Source organism: Artemia sp. Qi Xiang Cuo, chromosome 6, assembly GCF_049724085.1.
Source record: "Artemia sp. Qi Xiang Cuo chromosome 6, ASM4972408v1, whole genome shotgun sequence".
NCBI lineage: Eukaryota > Metazoa > Arthropoda > Branchiopoda > Anostraca > Artemiidae > Artemia > Artemia sp. Qi Xiang Cuo.
The window spans coordinates 37,966,571-37,982,281 of record NC_142799.1 but is presented as its reverse complement, the minus strand read 5'-3'; the positions used below and the strand labels follow the sequence as shown (position 1 = coordinate 37,982,281).

Here is a 15,711-nt window from a genome sequence, read left to right as displayed (position 1 = left end):
GAGCGTTTTAAGCTTTTTAGTTGAATTTAAAAAAAAAAAACATCTTCCTTTTAATCATAACGCAAAACTGTAAGCAATAGACACCTTATGATTAAGTTTTGGAATTCAATGCAAAAAGTTATCTTAAGTTGTGTTTTAGCTTATCAGAAATTTTATTTTAATTCCCAGCATTTTTGGGTTTTGGATAAAAACAAAAATCATATGAGCACGGAGAAGTTGAAACTTAAAACGGACAAAGATTTTGAGAACGAGAAAGGCCACCACCTCCTCAATCCTTCCACTCTTATCGCTAAATTCTATTCGTTTATTACAACAAAACTTTCATTCAAGTTTGTTTGCAATACACAATAAAACTGTTAGTTTCAATGTTTTGGAAATCAACAGATAAACTAAAACCCATAATCCCAACCAGCTAAATTTGTTGAGTTCTTGCATGCTTTCACTAAAGCATGAATTAGATTTTAATGATTTACAAAGATCCATCCATAAAGAGCGGAGGGTTTAAGAGGGTATGGAAACGTCCCTCATATGCACGGTAATTTATGCCTTTTAAGTTTTGAGTTTACTTTCACAAGGAAAAGCTTGCTTATTTTATTAAACTTCCGTTCGTTTTTAATTTCTCAATAGAAGACAATTCTTGACATCAAAATAATGTTAGTACAAACACAACATAGCGTGGAAGCATTTCCTTTGAAATTAACTGGGCCTTATAAGGCCTTTCGATGCCGAAAACCAAAATTTTGGAACTATAACATATTGTCATGATTTCAACCGAACTTTCTACTGGACGAAATTGCCAGAAAACAGTAGCTTACTGAGGCGGAATCGGCTATACTGAGCAAAACAGGTACCAGCACATTTGTTTTCGTTCGGATAATCCTTTTAAGCGTCTTTTTTATGACAATTGCTTCGACAAAGTAACCTCACAAAAAGAAGTTCCCCACCCCCCTGGAAAAATTTCAGGGTTCCAGAGGCATTAGAAATACCAAAAAAGACATTTCCAGGAAACACCTTTCAAAATTTTTAAGGTAAGTGAGGGTTCCCCCGGGCAATGTTGATCTTTTTCCCAATTCCTCTCTCTGCAGGAGGGCGAGGTAATTTAAACCTCTACTTCCCATTAAAAATATTTCCGCAACAAGAGTGATGTTAACGCTTAATCTAAAATGATCCTTCAAATGAAGGATGATTAGGGGATTAATAGAAGGACCTCTCTAGAAGAGAGGTCGGAATAGAAGATTTCTTGAAAGACCTCTCATGAAAAACTGAGGAAGTTAAAATGTACTTTTCAGCCTCATCCCTTATGAACGATCAATTGAAAGAATGAATCAATTGTCCCTTTAAAGTTAATGTAAATGAATCAACTCCTTCAAGTGAAGCTTTTGCTTAAAATAATCCTTTGCTGCATATGATGTTCTCGGGCTCATATTCTCAGAGGTTGGAAGGTTTTTGAGACAATGAGATCGATTATCCAGCTCATAATTTTTATCGGAGTTACGGCCTATTTCGAGTCAACATTATTTGAGTTTTAATTATAAATTTAGGCTAGCTCAGAATAGATCCATATATTTTACTATTTTTTCGCTAAATGGATAACTTCAGTGAGCAGATTCGTGAGTATAAAGATGCCAGGACATGTCTTTAGGAAAACATTATTCCATTGTTTGGTGGCATATTTTAACCTGAGTTTCCCTTCAATTGCACGATCGGTTTAAAATAAGTTAAGAATTTTCTTCTTGAATAACAAGTTTGGCTATCCTATACTTTCGAGTTATTTTCACTGAAAACAAATATTGCGCGACAAGCCTATGGCTGTTATTTGCACCGTCAGGATAAGACGCTTATATCACCGATTTAAGCAGTTTTATGCCTATTAATTCACCAAGCCAGAATTGTAAGAGAAGGGAGAACTTGCTTATTAGTTGGAAAATTGATCTGTTCCTTGTCTGATCTGTTCTTGGTCTGTTCTCATCTTTCTAATCTGTTTTTGATCTGATCTGTTCTGTTCTCGGTCTGATCTGGTCTGTGCTGATTATTTTCAAATCTGTTCCCTGTATGATGTGATATGTTCTCGGTCTTATGTGATCTTTTCTCCGTCTGAGCTGATTTCTTTTAGGTTTGATCTGATCTGCTCTCGACAGATCTGATTTGTTTTTGATCTGATCCGATGTGTTCTCTGTCTGATCTGATCTGTTCTTTGTCTTATCTGATACGTTCTCGGTCTGATCCGATCTGTTCTTTTTCTGATATAATCTTTTCTCGGTCTGATCTGAACTGTTCTCCGACAGATCTTATCTCAATTATCTTATGTCTTATGGCTTATGCGAATTTTAAATTCTTGGTCAGCATACCTGAGACTCTAGGCAAGCATGCCTTTCCAAAAACTAGCAAGCAAGAATGCGTCCAATAAGAGAGTCATGCATACTCCTGCCATTTACCCGTGCCCCAGCCATTGAAACATTTGCCTCTCAATTGCTTGAACTATCTATCTTGGCTTTTCTCTGTCAAAAATTAGACATGTCTTGATGCAACCTATGCAAACTACTTGATACCTTGAATTCTCTCGGTTTGATCGAATCTGTTTTTGATCTGATCTGGTCTGTTCTTAGTCTGATCTGGTCTGTACTGGGTCTTATCTTAGCCGTTCACTGTCTGATTCGATATGTTCTCTGTCTGAGTAGATCTCTTCTCGTTCCTATCTGTTCTCAATAGATCTGTTCTCTTTTTGATCTGATCTGATGTGTTCTTGGTCTGACTTGATTTGTTTTTGTCTGATCTGATCTGTTCTCGGTCTGATCTTATCTGTTCTCGGTATGATCGAATCTGTTTTGATCTGATCTGCTCTGTTCTCGGTCTGATCTGGTCTTTACTCGGTCTTATCTTATCTGTTCTCTGGCTGATGTGATAGGCTGTCGTCATATTTGATCTGTTCTCGGTCTGAGGTGATCACTTCTCGTTATAATCTGATCTGTTCTCGATAGATTTGATCTGTTTTTCACCTGATCTGATGTGTTCTTGTCCTGATCTGATCTGTTTTTTGGTCCGATCTGATCTGTCCTCGGTCTGGCCTGATCTGTTCTGTGTCTGATCTGATATGTTCTCGGTCTGCTATGATCTATTCTTGGTCTGATATGATCTGTTCCTTGTCTGATGTGATTTTTTCTCGGTCTGATTTAATCTGTTCTAGGTCTAATCTGATCTGTTCTTGGTCTGATCTGTTTTCGATCTGATTAGTTTTCTGTCTGTTCTCATCTGATCTGTTCTTGGTCTGATCTGATCTGTTTTCAGTCTTATCTGATCGTTATTTTGTCTTATCTTTTTCCCGTTTTCACATGATTTCAACCCCCTTTTCAATCTTGAAAAAATAAAAAGATCAAATTTAAAAATGTGTTTCTATAAAGCTCAATCTCAGCAAAATAATGAAAGCGGAATTCCCGTTCTTATGTTAAAAAAACTAAAATCAATTGCAGAAAAATAAGAGACCAAAAACTTGAACAGGGAACATAAAAACCTTAATGTATCTTTTTTCGCTCTCTTTTATCCACTCGTTTGTTTTTTTTTGTTTTTTTTTTTTTTTGTTTTTTTTTAAAAGATTTTCATAGATTTTTATTTATAGATGACAGGATCACGTGTGAATATTTGTTTGTCTTTTCGTTAAAAGGGTTTAGAATATTTAGTCTATTGTTGCAGATAATTTGCTATTCTTTTCATTTAGTTGTTATTGTATTCTCAAGAGCAGAGAAGAGGTTCTGAGCCCTCTTTATTGCTTAGCCCCTTAGCCTACTACTCAGACCATTGAGCCACTCAATTCATATACTTAGTCTAGCATGACAGTTGCTTTTATTACGATTCTTATCATTTACTGAACCCTTTAGTCATTCTGAGAAGTAGAAAAGGGGCTCTGTGCTCTCTTTTCTGCTGACCATTGAACCACTGACAAATGATATTTTGTTATAGATCATGCTTGTACTTCAAAACTGAAAAATAAATTCGAACACACTGGAATCAAAATTCAAATATCTTCTATAAAATGTTTAGATAATGCAATAGGTAGAATATGGTTTCTGTACTTACTGCATAGAAAAGAGGTGTTCTGCCAAAATTGTCCGTTGCATTGACATTTGCTTTGAACCTGATAAGAATCTGACCACAAACTGAGTGCCCTTTCAGCATGCTTAGCATCAAAGGGGTCCTGAAACAAACATGATTCAGGCTTCCAATACGATAGTACATAGTTCATATACGCGTAATTTACCTGTATGCTTCTCAGGAATGTTTCAGGTAAGGTCTAAATGCCACAGTTATGATACTCGCGAGAGGAAAGATCTGCCAATTGCCATCACTGCATAGTCAAGTTCTCTTTTATTTATCGAGGAATAAAATTATGGAATAATAATGATAACACAATTAATAAAATAAAAAGGTTTGAAGAATTTAGAAATAAAATTAAGGAAAAAAAAGTATTCTAATAAAAAGAATGTAATAAAAAATGTAATAATAAAAACAAAATGACTTGTAGTAAAAATTACCTTTTTTAAAACGAAAAACTTACAAATCAAAAACACTGTCAACAGAATTAGGCTCTTTCTGATGCAGCTTGACCAGCATTTGTAACCCAGATCAGAATTTTTTTTATAATCGCTAGTGTATAATCAAAATCCATTAACAACACATTTTCCAAGTTTTGAAACATAAGTTTTTTTTTACAATTAAAGTTGAAGCACAGATATTGCAAAAAATATATTTTTTTTTTTTTTTTTATGGAGTTAAAATTTCTATGTGATATTCTTTTAATTATCCCTTTCGGCAACCAGTAAACTCTCAATTATCCACGTTATTAGGTGGACGGCGCATATTGATAAACGTTTTCCGTAGATAATCCGAAGTAATCAAACAATTAATAAAAAATGATTTTAAAATGTGTGTTTACATTAAAGTATTATATTCTTATAAGTACATTATTGTCATTTACATTTTTATTCATTTTCTCTATTTTCTTAGACAATTAAGTTACTTGTTTTTTTTTTCGCGTGGATCTCTTCTTTAGAGTGATTACTGAAACGAAAAATAATGAATAAAGGGTTTTCCAAAGAAAATTAAACAGCGATACTAAAACCTAAAACGAGTTAAAACAGAAGTCAAATAATATGTCAAACTTAAGAAAAACAACAGAAAATTCCATGGATGTATAAACGTTTGGACTGCAGTTTGACTGTAGCAATGTGTCCACCCAATTTCCAACAGATCTGGTTACTTTTTGCACGGAAGGTAGGAGGCTTGGAAGTAGCATACGCCACTAAAGATCCATTCCCCCGGCTCAAGGTACTTACCCCATAAGCTGAAAGAGGTTCTAAGCACTTACATGTAATGTTCACAGACGGGATCCATGTCTCTGAAAATCATAATAGGCCTAAATACTTTTAAATAAGTTGGCAGTGGCGGTGGAAGATGGGGGGGGGAGAAATTTTGAAGGGGCTTCGACTTTCTATCGCAATTTATCTATTCAACCATATTATCTTCATCCACTGTAAGGATCATTTTAGCGGATTATTATAGCATTTTTATGCCATTAAGCAAAAACAAGCTTCCCAGAAATACAGTTTTTCAAAGAGTGGTAGAGTAAGATTAAAGCCTAAAACAAGCAGAAGCATAATAAGCTAAAACTAAAGTGGTATTTGTGCTTTACTGAAACCCATGTGAATTTCGAAGAGTGTGTTTTTTGTGCGTAAAAACATCAATAAAAAAGAGGAAGTTCAGAATACGAATCGAATTTCCAGTGGAGAAGATTAGAATATCTTTCAGAATTTTCACATTTGTGACTTTCCAATTAATTGTGCTGTTTTAAAAGAGCCCTTATTTGCCAAAACTTTTCCTTTTGATGCTCTTTAGTTCAAAAACATAAGAAGTTGTTACCAAAATAAAACTTTATAAGCAGACATTGGTAACTTTTGAAGCGATTTGTTTATCTTGTTGAAGCCATAATTGACTTGGCAAACTAATAAATGATTCAGCAATTAATTTTCTGTAAATTTAAAGGAATGTACATGAAAAGAGAGAGGATTCAGGGAAGTTTGTCGCACATAATACTAATGAAGCTAGTAAATTGTAAGTAATGATTAATAATGATTGTTTAAAATGTAATCTACCTGCATAATTCAACTATAATTGCATAATTGAACTGGGATAAAACCCAGTTTATTTTAATCTACCACCAAAGGTGTGATCCATCTAACACGACTTGCTAAGTTACTCACTACAGCATATCCTTTATAACACTCTAAATCACAAGTTTGTGAATTCAGGCCCGAAGAAAAGGTTTTTTCCAACACTGCTTTTGATGGACTTTGTCTTGCGGAGAACAGGAAAGGCAATGGGAGAACATGGAATCATTTGGGGAGGAAAAAATCTCCTGGACTTAAATTATGATGATGATTTAAGCATCCTAAATGAAAGTGTGAGCAAAATGAATGAGCTTTTAGAGGTTTTGCGAGTTCAGGGTGCTAGAATAGGCTTGAAAATTAATGTTAAGCAGACTAAGTCGCAAAGGCTAGGAATAAGTGAAGATGAAAAGGTGACGTTGGGTAATGAAAAGATTTAACATTTGGACAGCTTCAATTACCTTGGTAGTATTATTATTAAAGAAGGTGGGAGCAGTGAAGATGTTAAAAGTAGAATAGCCAAGATAAAGTGTGTTTTTTCACAGTTAAAAAAGGTTTGAAAGAATAGGAAGATAAGTCTGCAAACCAAGATTAGAACATTGGAAGCTACAATGTTGACAGTTGTCAAACATGGTTCTGAAGCATGGGCACTCCAAAAAGCGGGTGAAGATTTGCAAGATGTTTTCCATAGGAATTGCCTACGGATTGTTCTGGGTATCCGGCTGACTGACCGTATTTCAAACAGCAGGCTGTCCGAAAAGTGTGGTTCAATCCCGCTTTCTAGGGCTATAATGAGAAAAAGGTTTAGATGGGTACGGCACGTTCTGCGGATGAAGGATGACAGATTGCCGAAGATTGTCCTTTCTGGCCAACCGTCTAGGGCAAAGCCGAGAGCAGGTCATCCACGGTTGGGGTGGGAGGATATCATAAAGAAAGATTTGAGAGAAATGGAAACTTCCTAGGAAGGTGAAAAGAGGAAGGTTTTGAATAGATTGGGATGGAGGAGGAGTATGCGTAGCGGCGATGGCCTCAGGTGGCTTGGTGCTGCAGTGAGTTGTTAGTTGTAGTAGTATCAGTATACCTTATAAAGAGAAATTCAAAAAAATTATTTTTGGAATGCTGACATACTGACGATGTAGTTTCCAAATAAACTGATCCATTTATTCATTACCAGCAGTAAACCCTGTAGAATTTTACGTCAAGGGGTAGGGGGATAATTTTTATCAAAGCATCACAAAAGAGTATACGTTACGGTTTTATATTTTTTATGCCAGTCTTCCTTAGACAAGTTCTTTGGCCAGTATATACAGAAACAAAGAATTACAGCAACTTGCAGCACTTTTTGATTTTTCACTGCTATACTGATGAAAAGAAAACTGACTAAATAAATTTTGTTTTAAGTAAAAGGTAAAGACACTCTAGCCTTTAGTGGGTATAAGAAATTGATGTCCACTTTTATTCGTTGCGACTTATGTTTAAGTTCTACTCGACTATTTGTTTTAGTTTCTATAGGTTTTTTATTTTATTTTCAGCTTTTATTCACAGTTAAAGTTTTTCATTTATAGTAATTACTGATCATTTCAAGTTTGACTATTATATGACTTTATTATATTCTATTTCTGGCTAGTGTAAACAAAAAGAAAGAATTACAGGGTCTTGCAGCACTTTTTTAATTTTTCACTGCTATAATGATAAAAGGAAAACTAAATAATTTTGTTTCAAATCCTGTCTAATTCTGTCTAAATAAATTTTGTTTCAAGTAAAAGATAAAGACACTCTAGCCTTTAGTGGGTATAAAGGATTGATGTCCACCTTTAGTCGTTGTAACTGGTGTTTGTGTTAAGTTCTACTCGACTATTTGTTTTATTTTCTATACGTTTTTTATTTGTATTTTCAACTTTTATTCACAGTTGATTTGTCAGTGCTATAATGATAAAAGGAAAACTGTCTAAATAAATTTTGTTTAAAGTAAAACGTTAAGACACTCTAGCCTTTAGTGGGTATAAAGGGTTGATGCCCACTTTTATTCGTTGTCACCTATGTCTGTGTTAAATTCGACTCGACTATTTCTTTTAATTTCTAAACGTTTTTTACTTGTATTTTCAGCTTTTATTTACAGTTTCAGTTTTTCCTTCATAGTAATTACTGTTCATTTTAAGTTTGACTACTATATGACTTTATTTCTGTTCCTTTTAGTATCATTTGTTACACAACACAAGGGCTAGGAAAGACAGGTGGCTGTTGCAACAAAACATCCAGTTTACCTTTCATTGTCATCACGGACGTCGGCATTCTCTCCAGAGGCCATGAGAATCATATTCAAAATATCAGCTCTTCCTAAAAAAGCCGTGATATGTAAGGCACTTCGTTTGCCATTTGTAACTAGAGCTGACCTTCGTAATAGTTCACTCACACATTCGCTATAGCCTGAAAAAAAAATGAATAAGTACCTTCTACTACACCCGATAAGGGTCTTTCGGGATAATAATTCAGTTAAATAGTGAAATCTGGAAGATGCAGCTAGACAGAATAGTAGTAAAATATTGTACTGGCATGTTAATAAATTGAGTGGCAGTAATCAATCTGGACTTGTTCCAGTTAAAGATGAGAACGGGGCCACAATTAGTGATAAGGAAAGAGTTAAAGAGAGATGGGCAGAACATTGTGTGAATATGCTAAATAGAGATAGAGGTGTAGGAAAAGATATAGAGGAAAATGAAAAAGTTTGTAATACCTTGGTTGTGAAGGAGAATTTGCTTTGTGGGGAAGAGTTAGTGATTGTACTAAAAGGATTAAAAATAATAAGGCTCCAGGTGCTGATAGTGTGGTAAATGAGTTTCTTAAATATGGTGGCTCTGAGGTTAGAAATAAGTTACTGAAGATTAAAAAAGGGGTGTACCTAGCGATTTTAGGAAAACCTTAATTAAGCCACTGTATATGAAAGGTGATAAGAGTGAGTGTGGTAATTATCGAGGCATTAGTCTGGTCTCTGTAGGTATCAAATTACTTAGTAATATGATACTTTCTAGACTGAGAGATGCTGTAGATAAAGTTTTAAGAGAACGACAGTGCGGTTTTAGAAAAGGTAAAAGATGTGTCGATCGAATTTTCACTCTTAGGTTAATAATTGAGAAGTGCCTGAGTTATCAAACACCTTTGATTCTCAGTTTTGTAGATTATGAGCAAGCGTTTGATTCTGTTGATAGAAGGGTTTTAGCAAAGGTCTTATCCTTGTATGGTATACCAGATAAACATATTGAAGTGACTAGTGCTATATAAGAGTATAACACTGCTGCGGCTAAGGTAGGAAATGAGGTTAGCAACTGGTTTCGTAATAAATAAATTTTGTCTTAAGAAGTACAGGAAAGGCAATGGGAGACCAAGGAATCAAATGGGAAAGAAAAACTCTCCTGGACTAAGATTATGCTCATGATTTAAGCATCCTAGATGAAAGTGTGAGCAAAATGAATGAACTTTAAGCGGTTTTGCTAGTTCAATGTGCTAGAATAGGCTTGAAAATAAATGTTAAGAGGACTAAGTCACTAAGGCTAGGAATAAGTGAAGATGAAAAGGTGACATTGGGTAACGAAAAGATTGATCAGGTGGACAGCTTCAATTACCTTGGTATTATTATTAGTAATTATAAGACGGTCGGATCAGTGAAGATGTTAAAAGCAGAATAGCCAAGGCTCAGGGGGATTTTTCACAGTTGAAAAAAAGTTTGGAAGAATAGGAAGATAAGTCTGCAAACCAATATTTGAATATTGGAAGCTATAGTGATGACAGTGGTCAAAAATGGCTCTGAAGCATGGGCACTCATTAAACCGGATGAAGATTTGCTAGATGTTTTCCAGAGAAATTATCTACGGATTGTTCTGGGTAACCAACTAACTGAATGTATATCAAACAGTAGGCTGTACGAAAAGGGCGGTTCAATCCCGCTCTCTTGGGCTATAATGAGAGAAAGGTTGAGATCGCTAGGGCACGTCCTGAGGATGAAGGACGACTAATTGTCAAGGATTGTCCTTTTTAACCAACCGTCTAGGGTAAAACAGAAAGCAGGTCGTCCACGGTTGGAGTGGGAAGATTTCATAAAGAAAGATTTAAAGGAAATGGGAACGTCCTGGGAGGGTGTATAAAGGGAGGCTTTGAATAGATTGGATGGAGGAGGAGCATGTGTAGCTGTATTGGCATTAGGCGGCTTGGTGCTGCGGTGAGTTGTTAGTAGCAGTAAAAGTAAATAGTGAAAATTCTGAAAAAGAAAATCAAGTTTAAACTGTTAAGGAATCTTTCTACAACTTTTGGTTTATTAGTTTATTAGCAAAATCATTTATAATAAAAACGGAATGACACTATTCATTATACAAGCCAAAACTTCTAAGAAGATTGAAACTACGAGACGACTTTATTCAAAATGTTCTCATAACTCCTTAATATACTTCAGGGAGAACAGGAAAAGGAAATACAAATGAACCAAACTCTCTACTCCTGTGTTTGATCGGGACAATTGCACTTAAGTACGCTTCAGCATTTACTTGGCCAAATTCGATCCTATGAATGCCCTGACACTACTAAAATCGACAGAAAAAAAAAGAAAAGAAGAAAAGATTGATCTAGTCTTTAAAATCCTAGTATGACAATGATTGGATACCATCTCTTCGCAAATCTGCCATCAAAGTCCGCACTTAAGAATGGCATTATCTTTTGTTACTTAAAAAGGCACTAGATATTGTAACTTCCTTTCAAATGAGCCTAAAACAGCTCTCTATGTGGTTTCAGTGTCGCGCTAGCAGTGACAATAAAAAAGCAGAAAAAAAAGACGAAGAATGAAAAAAACGGACACATCAGTGCTACCCATACAAAAAGTGATTTTCTTCGATGTCCAAGGTGAGGGGCTGTTTCCTGTATAAGGTTTTTGACAATGACGACTCCAATGCTGTACTTTTCGTTTCGATACGACGCCATTTTCAAGGGGTTTCAGGCTATTTTGCGAAATTTCTATAAATTTGTTTTTTGAATAACATCTTACTATTAAGAATAATAGAAATAATAGTTACTATTCTGAAATCAGCTAAAAATGACAATTTTTCAATTGAACATTTTTTTAAATGCGTTTTTATATTTTTGGTTAATATGGGCCACGGTTCATTCTTTACTAGACTGCCCCTACTGGGGAAACAATGATGATGATGCCTCAAACACAATTTACATAATTTTCTCAACCTCATGAATGGACACATGCTATAAAAAACCAAAAATAAAGACACAAACAGAAACCAAACCAAAAACCCGAACATGTGACGTCACGACTGCAAGTGTGCGAGGGTCAAAGATCCGAGCTGTCACTCATAGCGAGTAAAGCGAACGGTGGGAGACTACAAAACTTAGGCCAATGAGCCTTTGGGGGAATAATAACATGTATTATTGTATTTGTATTTAATGAAGAATAAATCTTATCTTATCTTAGGGATGTCGGCTCTTTTGCTCTTGTCAAGAAGACACTGCTGTTCTCAACAAAAGCCAGTTTATCATTTGTACGTTTACGTTCCGAAAACAAAAGAGCCAAGGTTATGTCCAGCCAATTGATAATACAGCAAAATATCAAACTGTCCATACTAACTTGTTTCAAACGCAATTGGCAAAAACATAGTCATCGGCTTGAATAAAAAAAAAGAAAGAAGTTTACACTTTAAAAGAATCAGGCTTTACTTTTTAGCATTACATAACAGGAGACATTCCCACAAACGAATCTTTTTAATGTTCACTTCCGTTTCGGCTTATAATGAATTTAATAACGCAACTGTGGCTTAGTAAAAATATTTAAACGCAAAAAAGTAGGGACAAAATATGACTTAATTTGGACCGATAACGTCCAAAGTTTGCGCGTAATCACATTTGTTAAATGTAGCGTAAGTTTGTACTTTTTACCTTCAGTACAAGCCAGTTCAAGCGGACTTCTTCCCAGAGGGTCTAAGACATCTATCTTCTGGAGGTATTTAACTACAGAGACTAAAGCATGATGATAACCTTTGACTGCCTAAAAGAAAAGGACAAAGAAAGAGAAGCTATAGCTCGTAGAAGAATGAGAAGACAGTTTAAATTCAATTTATAATCTGGATTTCGAATGAACATCGAAACATAAAGAAATTTAAGCGTCATGGATTTTTAGCTTATTATCAGCTTATAGCACCATACGTTATCCCCCCCTAGATTCTTTGAAAGAGGCAGGGGGAAGCTATCATTATAACCATTAAAAAACATGCAATCGACATATGTGCTACAAGTTTGTTTTTGCTTATTTCATTATATCAACTATAGTGATAACAAAAGACCCTTTTACGGTTAATAAGACAACTAATCAGAAGATACCCTTTTAATATATATATATATATATATATATATATATATATATATATATATATATATATATATATATATATATATATATATATATATATATATATATATATATATATATATATATATATATATATAGTATATATATATATATATATATATATATATATATATATATATATATATATATATATATATATATATATATATATATATATATATATATATATATATATATATATATATATATATATATATATGCAATCTATCAGTTTTTCTGCTTTGCGTATTGAGAGACGAATCTAAGCCAGAAAGTGAGAAATTTAATTTAGAAAGTAGAAATTTTGCAAAATCGGCAAAAATCTAGCAAAATTCTTGATTCCTGCAGAAAATTCAGCATAATTCAGGTAGCGATTCGGTAAAATTTACGAAGATCACCCCCCCCCCCCGCCCCCAATAAAATGAGCCTCGGGAAGCCCCTGGCTGCTAGTCTTCCAAATAATGATGATATAAAAAAAGAACAACTATTTTCCATTTGTTTCCCCTCTTGACTTAGCTGACTAATTTTATTCGTTAATTGAAAAGGGCTGAGGAATTGCTCCTAGTATAGCTACATTCCAGCCACCCCCTTCCCCTCAAGATCTATGCTCTTTACTGCATTTGTAGGTCTACCTTTTTTTTTAAGGCTATCTCCTCATGAACAGTTTATTCTAAATTCAACTGAAAGACAGTTTGAAAAAAAAGCAGAATTTTTTTTATAGCTTAGGGCTACATCTGGTCCCATTAGGGGGGGGGGGGGGGTGATATGGGATGCAAATACAAAGGCAGTGACTACTATTTTGAGTTTTTAAACAGCCATTGAAAACAGAAATAATCCTAAAAATATACAAATCCACAAATTCCCAGCTTGGGGAGCTGGGGTACAGTTCAAATGAAAGCAACTTGGAAAATCCACTAAAAAAATAGTATTCCCATTGTAAAGAATAAAAAGTGGTGTTAATACTGCGTTTAGTTCAGAAGAGAGGATATACTGGACTGGGTGAATTTATGGTTTGGAACAGAAATCAGATAAAAAAAGAAGACATACACCATATGATCACCAATTCAATTATCTTTCAAAAGATAATAATCACTGTTATTGTAGTTACATAGCACCCCCCTCCCCTAACAGAGTCAGATATAACCCTATGCCATATAAAAAAAAACACTCTGTTGAATTTCTTGTTTTTTTTTCAAATTATCTTTGTTTTGAATTTTGAACCCAATTTTCATGAGAAATAAGCCTGAGAAATAATGGTAATCCACAAAATAAGCGAAGTTTTTATATAGCTTGGGGAGCTGGGGCGCAGTCTGAAGTTCCACTGGAACCAACTCTGAAAGCACAAAAGAAAGAAATTATGTTTAGTTCATAAGAGGGGAGCTAGAAAGGGTCAATTTACGGTAAAGGGCAGAAATCAGATAGAGAAAAATGAACACAGTATTTGCTTCTCGTTACAATGCTCGTCCATGTATAATAATCACTGTTATTGAAGTGCCTCCCAGCCCCCCTCCGAAAAAAGGGATTAGATATAAACCTAGGCTATTTATAAAATATTCCATTTTTTTAATTGGCTCTAATTTGAATCTTGAAAAACTGTTGATGAGAATCAAGCACAAAAAAGACTCCAAGCCCACAATATCAGCAAACTTTTGTTTATAGCCTAGGGCTATATATGGCCCTATTAGGCAAGAGTGAGGGCTGAGACATAACTAAGACCATAAAATGGGGAATCAAATGGTACATTTCTATCCTATATATGTCCTATATCTATTTCTGTCCAGTTATCTATCTGATTTCTGTCCTATAAGCAAATTGACCAAGAGTGGCCTTACTTATTATCTACCTACACTATCTAACTACCTACTAATTTTCTGGATTAATTTACTCAGACAGACATGACTAACACCAATAGAAATATCACTTCCTTCTAGCTAGATATTTCATCTTCTGCTTACATATTCTTATGCCTGCTTATTAAAAGCATTCAAAATTACAAATGGCTAAACCTATAGCCACAGTTAATATATGTACAAAAAGCCCCGCTTCCATTCTGTTTGACAGTAAGGAACCACTACGAAATATAAAGGGCTTGCAGAGAAAAGTACAAAAACTGTGTTTATTTAAACCCAAAAATCAAAATTTCATGATGCTCGTGGTTCGAATTGAGACCTACGGTATAGGGTCTAATACTGGTCGTACCGGTGCCATTTTGTTGGTACCAATCACCCAAAATCGCGATACTAATGCGATACACGAATGAGACTGCTGGACCATATTCGCCACCTGGACTAATTAGGAAAAAAGTAGAAACTCAGGCATAACGAATGGATGCCGGTAGAATTACTCAAGAATTTATATTGAAGTAAATTAAGCATGGTTAAATACTTTTTCTATAAAGGAACCACAAGGAATATTTTCTTAAAGTTGATCAAGTAAGAAAGATATGAGACGGGTTATCTCATACGGGTTATATTGAAATTACTTGAAGAATTTTAAGGTGCTGATTGGCGCGTATTTTTTAAATAGCTCCTGAGACCGCACTGGCAAATCATGAACCAAAAAAAAGTAGAACAACGAAATAAAAATGAAGTGATTGAGCATCCAGTGAAAAAAGGAAAAAAAGGCATAAAATTCGGCACAGACCTCTACTCAGCCGTCCTGACTGAAAATAAAAAGACTAAAAAAAAAAAAAAGTATCCTTGCGGCAATATAAAAGACAAACTTCAAAAGCACAAAATAAATTATTTTTATTTTGCGTCTTTTAATGTTTGTCTTGTATATTATCCCACGGACGTTTATTAATGTTTACTCTTTTTACTTGCACTAACAGTACCGCAGAGGCCTCGGTCAAAATACTTCAATTTTTTCTTCTTTTCCAATCGCTGTTGAAATACCTCGTTTTTCTTCGCTGCTCTACGTTTTCTCGGTTCGTCCCGTATTTTTTTGTACAATACATGGAATACAGGCAGAGCTTTTATCATACAGCTTTGCAGGAGTTTTGGAGGGAGTTTTTGGGCTATAAAAACCGCACAAACCACTCCAGGGAACTCTTCTCCGCATAAATACCTACCCCGTCCGGTGGAATATTCCCCAGCGGACAAAATTACTATGAACGAAGTGCATATAGATAAGAGGCTGGGACCAAAAATTACTACTATT

At 34.8% G+C, this 15,711-nt stretch overlaps 1 protein-coding gene across 1 annotated transcript in view; it reads right to left on the bottom strand.

The window, feature by feature from the left end:
* LOC148951193 (uncharacterized) overlaps window positions 1-15,711 on the bottom strand; it is a 188,979-nt gene that overhangs the window by 34,653 nt on the left and 138,615 nt on the right. Inside the window, exons 11-13 of the mRNA XM_089090706.1 lie at window positions 12,084-12,192; window positions 8,420-8,582; window positions 4,072-4,189 (exon numbers count right to left, since the gene is read on the bottom strand). Coding sequence (XP_088946832.1) covers window positions 4,072-4,189; window positions 8,420-8,582; window positions 12,084-12,192 — 390 coding nt within the window. The remainder of the gene's footprint in view (window positions 1-4,071; window positions 4,190-8,419; window positions 8,583-12,083; window positions 12,193-15,711) is intronic.